The sequence below is a fragment of the Mesoplodon densirostris genome, chromosome 5, assembly GCF_025265405.1.
Source record: "Mesoplodon densirostris isolate mMesDen1 chromosome 5, mMesDen1 primary haplotype, whole genome shotgun sequence".
In the NCBI taxonomy this organism is placed as follows: Eukaryota; Metazoa; Chordata; class Mammalia; order Artiodactyla; family Ziphiidae; genus Mesoplodon; species Mesoplodon densirostris.
Window position 1 is genome coordinate 48,980,310 of NC_082665.1, and position 12,425 is coordinate 48,992,734.

General features: G+C 37.7%; 1 protein-coding gene across 25 annotated transcripts in view; it reads right to left on the reverse strand.

Annotated features, from left to right (window-relative positions):
* The window catches only part of ABI3BP (ABI family member 3 binding protein), a 457,010-nt gene that overhangs the window by 201,043 nt on the left and 243,542 nt on the right, over positions 1 to 12,425 (reverse strand). For all 25 annotated transcript variants that reach the window (XM_060098691.1, XM_060098690.1, XM_060098704.1 and 22 more), the window contains one exon: positions 2,086 to 2,265. In XM_060098691.1, the coding sequence (XP_059954674.1) occupies positions 2,086 to 2,265 (180 nt within the window). The remainder of the gene's footprint in view (positions 1 to 2,085; positions 2,266 to 12,425) is intronic.

Below are 12,425 nucleotides of genomic sequence, written 5' to 3' on the forward strand. Positions count from 1 at the left end.
TGGGCTCAATATAATCACAAGGATCCTTAAAAGTGGAAGAGGGAAGGCAGAAGAGATCAGAGTGATGTGATATGAGCAATGTTTGACCCAATGTTGTTGGATTTTTTTTATTGAAGTATAGTTGATTTACAATATTATATTAGTTTCAGGTGTACAGCATAGTGATTCAGTATTCTTACAGATTATACTCCATCAAAAGTTATTATAAAATAATGGCTATAATTTCCTGTGCTCTATGAGATATCTTTGTTGCTTTTCTATTTTATACGTAGTAGCTCATATCTCTTAATCCCTTGCCCCTGCCCCCTTCCCTTTCCCCTTTGGTAACCACTAGTTTGTTTTCTATATCTGTGAGACTTTTTCTGTTTTGTGTGTACATATATATACTATATATATATATATATATATATATGTATATATTCATTTGTATTATTTCTTAGATTTGAAAGTAGAAGAGGAATGTGGGCCCCTCTAGAAGCTGCAAAAAAGCAGGGAAACAGATTCTCCCCTCAGAGCCTCCAGAAGGGAATGCAGCCCTGCCTACAACCTCGACTTTAGCCTAGAGAGACCCACATTGGGCTTCTGACATACAGAACTGTAAGATAATAAATTTGTGATGTTTTAAGCCACCAAGTTTGTGGTAATTTGTTATAGTGGCAATTGAAAACTAATACACAGCTGTTTAATCATTTAACAGCCATTATTACAATCATAATCATTAAAAAAACTGTAAATAATCAATTTAAGCAACCAGAGAATAACATTTAATTTGGAAATGCAAGTCCATTTTGAAGTAATAAAAGTAGAAGTACACAGATTCCTTGGCATAAAGAAAGATGGAAAAGGAAGTATCTAAGAGGAATGTGTTTTTCCTTTTCCACCAGAAAACTAGAAGAGAAAGGAGATAAAAAGAGCACATTGATCTAAAGGATAAGGTAAGAGTTTAAAAAATGCTGCTTGCAAGAGCCTTCCAGGAGAAGTTTGGGAATCTTTGTGCTTAGAGATCTTTTTTTTTTTTTTTTTTTTTTTTTGCAGTACGCGGGCCTCTCACTGTTGTGGTCTCTCCCGTTGCGGAGCACAGGCTCAGTGGCCATGGCTCACGGGCCTAGCCGCTCCGTGGCATGTGGGATCTTCCCAGACCGGGGCACAAACCCGTGTCCCCTCCATCGGCAGGTGGACTCTCAACCACTGTGCCACCAGGGAAGCCCGCTTGCCTAATTTTAAAGTACAACAGAGACTTCTCTATGAGAACAAAGGGCTGCAGGACAAAATAGATTCATCTTCAACATTGCTACATATATGCATGAATGTCAGATCTGGTCTACAGTAGTTCAAGTTATAGGATTAAACTTCGGAAGTTCATGAAAAGACTGTTTAGCAATAATCCTAGCAGTGGATCAAAATATAAATCTCATCTTAGGCTATTCAGGAAGCCTTTGACAGCATTTTAAATAGATGATCCCTTTTTAAAAAAATGTTATCCTTTAAAATCCTTTTATTTGCAAATAATTTTTCTGGAGAAGGCTTGAAGGTACCTACATCTTCAAGTTACATTTTAATGTGATTAAAAATACGTTCAAAGAAATGTAAAATTTCATAACGCAAATACAAACTTTAATCTTTTTGTCTGAAAAAGCCTAAAAATTTTTAAATGTAACACACTGTCTTTTCTTTTTAAAGGTATCTTGGCATGAATAGACACCCAGAAAGTTGTAGAGGGTATTTTCCACCAGAAGAAAGTAAAGACATAGCAGGGAGGAAAATTAACCACATAAACAAGCTATGAGAGATTTAAGGTATTTTAGCTAGTTTTTTTTCCCTGTGCAAGTTTAGTTATGTGGTCAGGGACTGTAGGTATAATGGCAATGAAGCTGATTATTTCTGCAGTATAAGCAGAGTATGCATTACATATTTTTTAATGTAAAAAATTGTGCTATGGGTTACAACAATTATGAAGATGTTTTGTAATTATGGCATTTGGTTTGGCTGAGGGTACAGAAGAAATGATGCTTTGAGATTTATGTATCATATAACACGCATTACCTTTTACCTCTTCTTCCTACACCTGAAACCCAAAGATCTTACCGACCACGGCCTCAGTGTATTTCCCTTCCGCAGGAAGAGGGAAGTACTGGTTTGGTGATAAGTTGCTTCCATATCCCAGGAGAAAACCTTCCAGTTTTACATTAGGATTTGGACGCAGGAACTTCAAGAGGATGGAGTCACTTGTGGTATTGATGTGGACCTTCAGGTTTGGCCTTTTACCTAAAGATGGGAACGAAAATATAGGTGGCTGTTACTTCACCTCTTTAGCATCCCAAGACAAATTTGGAGCCAAACTTACTGGCTAGAGGCATTGTTATTGGAAATCGTGATATCTAGCTACTCAAGATCACAGCACACCCACCAAAATAGCTAAAATACAGGTAATATTGAGATCAAAGAAAACAGACTTAATAACATATAAAGCAAAAGCAGTCTAGAATACAAAGTAAAATCTTAGGGTTTAATATTTTGTAGTTTATTATTGGGCAGGTAAATGGGATTCACGGCTATCTTGGCTATACACAGTTGGTCAGAACCTTCATTTTGTACATCCTATCTGGACATGGTGAAAGGATCTGAAATTTCTTATTGGTAAATTGAATTACTGCACTTTAAAACCCCCAGCCTCCTCAGTGCTGGTCTCTAGCAGGATCCTCGCAGGACTCAGTGATTAACAGAGTTGGAAAGGGAGGGAAGTGGGTGGGTTTTGGCTTAGGGGTAACTGAGATAGTAGAATAAGGGATTCTAAAAGGAGCAGGGCTGAGAAGAAAGACGATTAGTTCCATTTGGAGTTCACTGGGTCAGTGAGACAACTGACTGTTGTCTCACTGATAGTCAACTTACTGTTGGAAATGTCCAACAGTAAGTTGACTATCTAAGTGTGATGCTCACAAATGGGGTCCAGATCCATCTGGGTGTCTTTAGTTTATAAATGATTATTGGGTGAACTTCCCCAGAGAGACTGCAGAGTAAGCAGAGAAACTCTATATTTTCAAGGCATTATTATTATTATTATTATTATTATTATTTAACTATGAAGGCAACAGGGATGGACACTCACACTAACCAAAGGTCTTGACCATGCAATGAGGAAACAACATTGTCTTTTGTCTTTGGGGCCAGAAGGAGCTGGGTCCAAACTGCAGCTCTGCCATATACTTATAAGTGTGCCCTGGCTGTTCACTAACCTCTGCTTGAGGCTTCTTTCTTGATTTGTAAATTATGGATAACGATGTCTACTTTGACAGGTTGTTTACAAATGTTAGTGAAAATGGCAATATCTTAAAGCTGGTACACAGTAATTGCTCGATAATTGGTTACTTAATCAGGTCCATCCAAAGCCCGTTAGTCACCGTTTAGAAATCCAAAAAAGCTTTGTTAGGTTTTCGTAAGTTCATGTCAAACTAATTTGGCAACAAAACTCAATCTGAACTGTTATGAGGCCACTTAGTCTTTCTTTAATCTCACTGAATAGTTAGTGTGACTTATTCACATGTTTAATTATAGGAATCTTTTTTTAAATTAATTTTTATTGGAGTATAGTTGCTTTACAATGTTGTGTTAGTTTCTGCTGTACAACAAAGTGAATGAGTTTATCTATCTATCTATCTCCACTCTTTTTAGATTCCCTTCCCATTTAGCTCACCACAGAGCATTGAGTAGAGTTTCCAGTGCTATACAGGAGGTTCTCATTAGTTATCTATTTTATACATAGTAGTGTACATATGTCAGTCCCAATCTCCCAATTCATCCCACCCTACCTTCCCCCCTTGGTAACCATAAGTTTGTTTTCTACATCTGTGACTCTATTTCTACTTTGCAAATAAGTTCATCTGTATCATTTTTCTAGATTCTAATTATAGGAATCTTAATTCCTATAATTAAATGTGCTTAATTAAAGGGTGCTGATCAAGACCCCACTGAAGAGGTTACTTAATACATGGTCTAGGCATCCTAGTACATTTCTAAAATCCAAAGATTCGAAAACAAGTCTGGCTCTGAGAGTTTTAGATAAGAGATTGTGGACTTCAATTATTTTCTTTCTTTATTTCACTGGGAATTCATATTTAAAAAATATTTTACCTATTGGGAAGACTGTATTTACTAACTTAATTATATATTGTATATATATATATTGTATATATACCAGTCAGGACCTCTAAATAGTATGGGTTTCCCAAAGTTATCACTCTAAATTTATACTATTTCAGTCAAAAGCCATCCTGGGGGCCTCCCTGGTGGCGCAAGTGGTTGAGAGTCCGCCTGCCGATGCAGGGGATACGGGTTCGTGCCCCGGTCTGGGAGGATCCCATATGCCGCGGAGCGGCTGGGCCCGTGAGCCATGGCCGCTGAGCCTGCGCGTCTGGAGCCTGCGCGTCCGGAGCCTGTGCTCCGCAACGGGGGAGGCCACAACAGTGAGAGGCCCGCATACCGCAAAAAAAAAAAAAAGCCATCCTGGGGCTTCCCTGGTGGCGCAGTGGTTGAGAGTCCGCCTGCCGATGCAGGGGACACGGGTTCGTGCCCCGGTCCGGGAAGATCCCACGTGCCGCGGAATGGCTGGGCCCGTGAGCCATGGCCGCTGAGCCTGCACGTCCCGGAGCCTGTGCTCCACAACGGGAGAGGCCACAACAGTGAGAGGCCTGCGTATCGCACCAAAAAAAAAAAAAAAAAAAAAAAAAAAAAGTCATCCTGGGTCACCTCAATATAGCTACATAGAAGGATTCCATTAGGCCTTTGAAGCAATAAAAACAACGCATCTTGGAGACCAGGCTGTGGGAACCGCTCTCTTACTTTAGCAGTCGGTACTACTATATCCAGGTATGTGCATAGCACTTGTACTTCCCAAAAATTTGATAAAATTTCTATAACTTCTTGGTTCTCTGACTGCTATTGCTACACTTGTGGCAAAAAAACCCACAGACACCAAGCAGCTTATCCAGAAGTCTGAGGGAGACTCATCCCCAGCTCACCTAGTCCAATTCTCTTATAGGACAAATGACTAAATTGAGGGCAGCCACACCTCTATCAGTCTTCAGGTTAAGTGCAGGGTCAAAACCACATCTTAGGTTCTCGCTAGGCTGGACTTCCTGCTCTCATTTTTATTGAGAACTTTGTCATGACCCAACTGAGTAAGGAGTAGATAACCCCCATATCGTAATGCTGAAATTGAGGCTAACTGATAATGTTTTGTCCTAACTTTATAAGATTTTGATAAGGTGATACATATATATATATATATATATATATATCACCTTATCAAAATCATAGATAGATAGATAGATACATAGATAGATACATAGATAGATACATAGACAGATAGATAATCTCACATATACAACACAGATTTTGGTCAAGCCAATTTTCCCCTTCTTAGTTATGTACCTAGATTAACCCTACAGTTAATCTAGGGTTAATATTCTGCTACCTTATAAGGTTATCGCGTCTCACAATAAATCAAAAAACAACTGGCCTGTTTCCAACACCTTGCTGGGAAGAAGAGATTAGGAATCTTCATGAACTTAGGTTGCACTCTTTTTGGGCTAAGAGCCAAGAGCCACAGCATCATCACATTAGACCTTTGCTCACAGACTGTGGCCTGATGTACCATGTTATTCCCCCCCTTGGAAAGTGGGAAGGATGGCTGTACCAACTGAGAAAAAGGAAGGTTGTAAACAGAATTACTGACTAACAAAAGTGGAGGTGTTCTTGCTTCCTCTAACCTAAATGTCCATCACCAGTTGAATGGATAAAAAAATTATGGCTTATCCATACAATGGGATATGACCCAGCAATAAAACAGAACAGCCCAGAATTTTCATGACTCCAGTCTTTCTCCCTTTTGCTAATAACTTATGTCAATAAATACATCAACATCATGTAACTTTTTGAATAAATTAGCATTTATCTGACCTACTTTCTCCAAAATTCCAATTCATACTACTCTCTAGAGCTAAACTTTTAAAAGTCCTGAGAAAGAAAAAAGCATACAAACAAATCTTTTCTCAAAACAGCATCACAAATTTAATAGTATTTTGAGACTCTCATCCCAGTTCCTTACTGGATCTAGGAACTCAAATCACTTTATTATCTTGCTACACATGAATTCTGTCTTTTTTAAAAACAATTTTATTGGAGAATAGTTGATTTACAACATTGTGTTAGTATACCAGAAAGTGAATCAGCTATACATATACATATATCCACTCTTTTTTAGATTATTTTTCCCATGTAGGCCATTACAGAGTATTGAGTAGAGTTCCCTGTGCTATACAGTAAGTCCTTATTAGTTATCTATTTGTTATTTCTCAACATTGCTCATTTCTCTTTGGCCAGTATAAATCTTCTCACATTCTGCAATGCATACGAGGCCCTGGCCCTACACCTGTGCTCACACTGTCACCCAGCATGGATTCCCTCAATACCCCTTTGCTCACTCAGTTCTGACCCCACTGACACTTTCAGAGCTCAGCAAAATGGTTAAAGCAATTTTTTTGTCCTTTTCATCTGAATAAGTTCCTCAAGTGTCCCTTCAAATGAATGTTTGGACTATTCAATTTTACATTCTTAAACAATTTCCCCAATATTTTAAGGTATATCTCGGAGCCTGTGCTCCACAACAAGAGAGGCCACGATAGTGAGAGGCCCCCGCTTGCCACAGCTAGAGAAAGCCCTCACACAGAAACAAAGACCCATCACAGCCATAAATAAATAAATAAATAAAGTTCATTCTAAAAAAAAAAAAAAAAGAATGGCAAAAATGAAAAGACTGTCAATAACAAGTGTTATGCAGAATTTGGAGCAACTGGAGCCCTCATACATTTTGAGTATGAATGTTAAATGTTTCATGAAGTTTCACCACTGATGAAAACCGTTGGTCAGTTACCAAATAATACCAAATAACCCATCAATTTCATTCCTAGGTATTTACTCAGGAAAAATGAAAATATAAGTTTATGCAAAGACTTGTGTGCAGATATTCAAAGCAGCACCAAAATGGAAAGAACCTAAATGTCCATCACCTGCTAAATGGATAAAAAAAAATGATGGCTTATGCATACAATGGGATATGACCCAGCAGTAAAACAGAACAGCATTTCAATGTGGTTGAATCTCTCTGGTTTACCATAATGCCACTGTAGAATGAGCCAAATCTTCCTCACCTCTGTAATCACCTTATACAGACTCTCCTGATGGGAGGACATTCAAGCATCTTGCCATTACAGCACTGGTGAAAGTAGTTTTAATAGTGCCTAATATTATTATTCACCATTAAACAAACGGTACATATATAAAAGCAGCAAGTCCTTTTCAGGCATTACTATGCTCCAAGAACTGAACATTCTAAGTTTCAGATGTATTGTGTGTTCTTCTCAGACAGTTAGCTTGCAAGTGGAAACATTCCAATTCCTTCATGATCAGAGCAGCTAATTAAGGAACTACCAAGATGTCACATCTCAAGTTTATGTATTAAACAGGGCAGTTACTGTCTGATAACACATTCAAAAGTTTCCCCCCAAAATCACAGCTGATGGCATAGATTGTGTTTAACTGAACTATAATGCTGTTATACAAACCATAATTTTAACATGGGACTTGGCAATAATTTAACATTTGTTTTAATTCTTAGGGAGTGAAAAAGGTATCATATAACAGTGGTGCTCACATTACTCTACCTGTCCTGGTACCATGATCCAAGGAAAGATGTTAGAAGGAGAAAGAAAACCATGTGGAATTACATTAATTTTTCTGTGACAGCCATAAGGTAAAAGGAGTGACCAAGGCAATTAGACAAGTGTCTTCAATTGTTCCTGATCATTCAGTAGAAATGTGTAATCTGCAGTTTATAACATGGCTTTTCTTACCAATAACAGCCACCTGAAAGCCAGTGACATGACTAGAAATTTTCCATAGCAAGAAAAGCACGGCACCTTCAGTTAGATATTTTAAGAATGAAGATTAAATATCGCTATTAATCAAATAATATTGGGTATTATAAAAACTACTTCTACAAGTGCTGTAATGGCAAGATGCTTGAATAACCTTCCATCAGAAGGAAAGTCCGTGCAAGATGGTTTCGAAGAAAAGGGAAGTCCGGACCCATTCTGCACTGCATGATGGCATGCCAGACAAGATAGGTGGAAGGAATTAAATTAAATTGCTTTGGTGATGATGGTGGTAGGGGGTGTGTGTGTATTCAGAATCATAATTAAAAGCGCTCACAGAATAACACTAGACAAATCCTTTTAAAATTTCAAGTTGTTATATTCTTACTATTAACCCCATATATCTCATGGTATCCTGGCTCTCTGGCTCTCCAGATAGGAATTCTTCCTCAAAACCCCACAGATTCTCTATCACTCTCTTCCCAACTCTTTACCAAGGCCCAGTAAAGAATTTCTGAGAACTTACAAAGAGCTAGTGTGCAGTAAACACGGAGCAGCTCTACAACATGTCTTCCAGAAACAGGGATGTCAATGACAGTTGTTTAAGTTGCGCATTGCAAAAGTCTAAATGGTACCATTCAAACCATCTTTTATTTACGGCCCTATATGGCAGCCACATTCACAAAGATGATGCAAAAATAATTGCTATTTACAAAAGTGGGCAATTTGGAAAAGGTAGCCATCTTGAAATTCTCTAATCTCTTCCCATAGGTCTCAAACTGCTCCCACCCACCCACCCCGGCCTTCTTACTTCATGCCTTTGATTTCTATCTTCCCTACCTTCTGATTCTGCTGTCACTGGTAATGAGGGGCTTTGGGTGGCGGGTTGCCTGGCATAAGGAAGATAGGGACCCAGCTACAAACACTTTCGACATTGTGCTCCCTAACTTACAAATGAAATTACTTCACCAAATATATACAACTCAGATGATGAATCAGGGATCTAAATAAGAACAATAGAGGAAAAGGGATTCTGGGCATTCAGGAAATGATGAATTAATAGCATACAGATTTAGAGGTGAACAGAAGGCATCCCTTGTGTTTTTTACAATATAAGAATATATGTATGGAAGCAATCTAAGTGTCCAGCAACAGGTGAATGGATAAATATGTGGTATATACATACAATGGAATATTACTCAGCCATAATAAAAGAATTAAATTTTGTCATTTGCAGCAACATGGGTGGACTTGAAGGGCATTATGCTAAGCGAAATAAGTCAGACAAAGATAAATACTGTAAGATATCACTTACACATGGAATCTAAAAAATACAACAAACTAGTGAATATGACAAAAAAAGCAGACTCACAGATATAGAGAAGAAATTAGTAGTTACCAGTGGGGAGAAGGAAGGAGAAAGGGGAAATATAGGGGCAGGGGATTGAGAGGTACAAACTATTAGGTATAAAATAATCTACAAGGATATATTGTACAACATGGGGAATATAGCAAATATTTTATAATAACTATAAATGGAGTATAACATTTAAAAATTGTGAATCACTATATGGTACACCTATAATTTACATGTTATATATCAACTATACTTCAATAAAAAAGAAAGTATATAAGAAATACCTTTTAAGAATATGTAAGAAAATATCTGAAAGCATAAGAAAAAATCCTGATTAAAATAATTTAGATATATATAAAGCAAGATTTTTATAAATCTAAGGAAAGATGGCATTTTTTAAAAAGTATAGGAAAAAAGTTGTGGTTAAAGTCCCATAAGCCACATGGACAGCTGCCAAAGCCAGGGACTGGGGGGCTTTAAATAAACTCACAATTTGACTTTACATACAGGATCAATGTTAGCAAGAAGCTCACAGCAGAGCGTCCCGTGATCTCTGCTCCAGCTCAAGCAGAGCAGGCTGCTCCCTCTCCTGTGCCCCGAGGTGAGACTGCCAGCTGGAGGACATGTGCTCACAGGCAGCATGTGCTGTCAGAGTTCAGGAAATAAAAAGTCCAGCTTACCTGGAGAGCTCCCCTCAGAAGCCACACCCGAACAATTCCCATAGAACTAACACCCTCCAGGAGTCAACTAGTTAACTTTTTATTAGGACATTCTGGTCATCAGCTACACAGAGGATGTTTTGCTATTGAATTCAGAAAGAAATGTCATTTTGCCAAAAATCTGAGGGAGAAAATGTTTTCTTCCTAATGGGGCACTTTATATCTATTTGCCCAGCTGTTTGTGTAAGTGAGTTCCATTTCAGCTAAAACAACCACGGTTTCAACCACAGTTTCCACTTGGGTAAGAATTCCCAATGCCCTGATTCCTCAGGCCAATACTTCACCGTCTGGTGACTTTGGATGACTGAATTAGACTGAACCTGCCAATGTTGATATTTCAGCACCACTTGGCAGGGCTAACGGTTTTACCAAAGGAGCAAAAACTTCATTACCTACTTTATAACCCAACCAATAGCCCAGCAGGAAAATTACTTTTCGTAGACTACCTTGTAAATCAATAGCCTCTCATCCTTAAGGAGAAATCTTATCCTGAGACATATACAGTTGTCACTTGCACACACTTCCTTGATCTAATTCTCCCAAAATTAGTCTTTAAAGTCTGAAGCATGCTGGGGTTCTTTTGTTTGTTTTCTTTTCCCCAGGGGGTGGGTAGGAGGGGCAACTACATGCAATCAATGACCATATATTTGCTATAAGGGAAAGGAGGCAGTAACGTGTTTCACTTCAAACAACTACAAAGTCTAAATAAAATCTATATTTGCTTTGGGGAATTTGGGGAATTAGTATTTTTACTCATCTGCTTTTCATTGTATCCATTCACTTACAACAAGGTACTAGGCATTAGTGACACCAATTCAAATATGACCTATCTGATCACAAAGATTGTGCATCCTAGTAAATTAGGCACATAAATAAGTCAACTATTTCAGTGCAGCATGATTAGAACAATTTGTTCAATGCAGCTACAGTAGAAGGGCTCTAGATCTGATGGAAGGGGTGGAACAAAAGGATATATAACAAATGTGTCCCTTTGGTTTTATTAAACTGGTCACCAAAATAGTTTTTATGCCATGAGGATATGCCAAATTCAGGTAGGAAAGTAGATATCAAAATCTGTTTTGTAATACTTTTTCTGTACTGCTTTAGACAACTGGTAGATTCTTAGTAATTATTATTTTTTAATACATGTAAAAGAAAAAGAAGAAAAGGCTAAGGGACTTAACAAAACTCATTCCTTTCTTTTCGTTCTTTTTGTGCTTGATTTCATGAAAATCCTGGAGGTGATTTGCTTACATGTTCTTGATATTTAAAGTAAGGCATGATAACAATAGGTCCTCCTGATGGAAAAACGGATAGGCTCTGTGCCAGGGTTCTTAAAGAGGAGTCCCCCAATTAGAGCATCAGGATCACCTGGGAACTTGTTATAAGTACAAACTCCGAGACCCCACTCCAGACCTCTTGAATCAGAAACTTGGGGGTAGGGCAGTAACCTGTATCTCAACAAGCTGTTTGGGTAATTCAGATGCATACTCAAGTTTGGGAACCATTACTCTTTGCAAAACTCAGCACATTAAAATTAAAATTAATGGGCCCAATGTCTTTTGAAAAAGATTTACAGATATACAATACAGTATGGAGGAAAAAGGACCCCACCCACAATGTTAAATTTCCTGTCATGAGAATTTTATATATATTTTGGTCTTTGAAAAAACTCTGTGAATTACAGTTTTCTGGGATAATAATTTCTGGAGATACAAAAGGTAAATCGTTTTTAAATGTTAGGAACATTTCTCTGACTTCTAGCATCAATTACATGTCTTTAAATCTGACCAATATTTAGAGACTTAAAATGTTAACTCATTTTTGCTTCTATGATAAAAAATTTCAAACATAAAAATAGTTGTAAGAATTGTGCAGTGCACATCCATAGAGCCACCCCCAAGGGTCAATGATCAGTATCATACTATATTTGTTTTACCACATATTTGTCCATCTCTCCATCCTTTCATCCATTCATCCATCTAACTTTTCAGTGAATTTCAAAGTAAATTGCACTTCACTATTCTTCCTCCTAAACACTTCAGTATGCATATCATTAACTAGAGTTCAATATTTATATTTTTCTTTGGAGATAAAATTTACATATAAATTAAATACATAAATCTTAACTATACATTGCTGATTCTTTCCAAATGCCATACGTATATGTAACCCAAACCTGTATCAAGATTTAGAATATTACCGTCAACCCAGAAGGTTTCCTCACATTCCTGGTCAGCCCATTCCCAGCCCATCTGCCTAGAAACAACTATTGTTCTATTTTACTGTCATAAATTTGTTCTACCTGTTCTAGACTTCAGTTAAATAGAATCATACAATATGTACTCTTTCATGTAAGGCTTCTTGCACTCAATATAATGTTTTGGAGATTTATCAGTTCTGTTTTGTGCATCAGTAGTT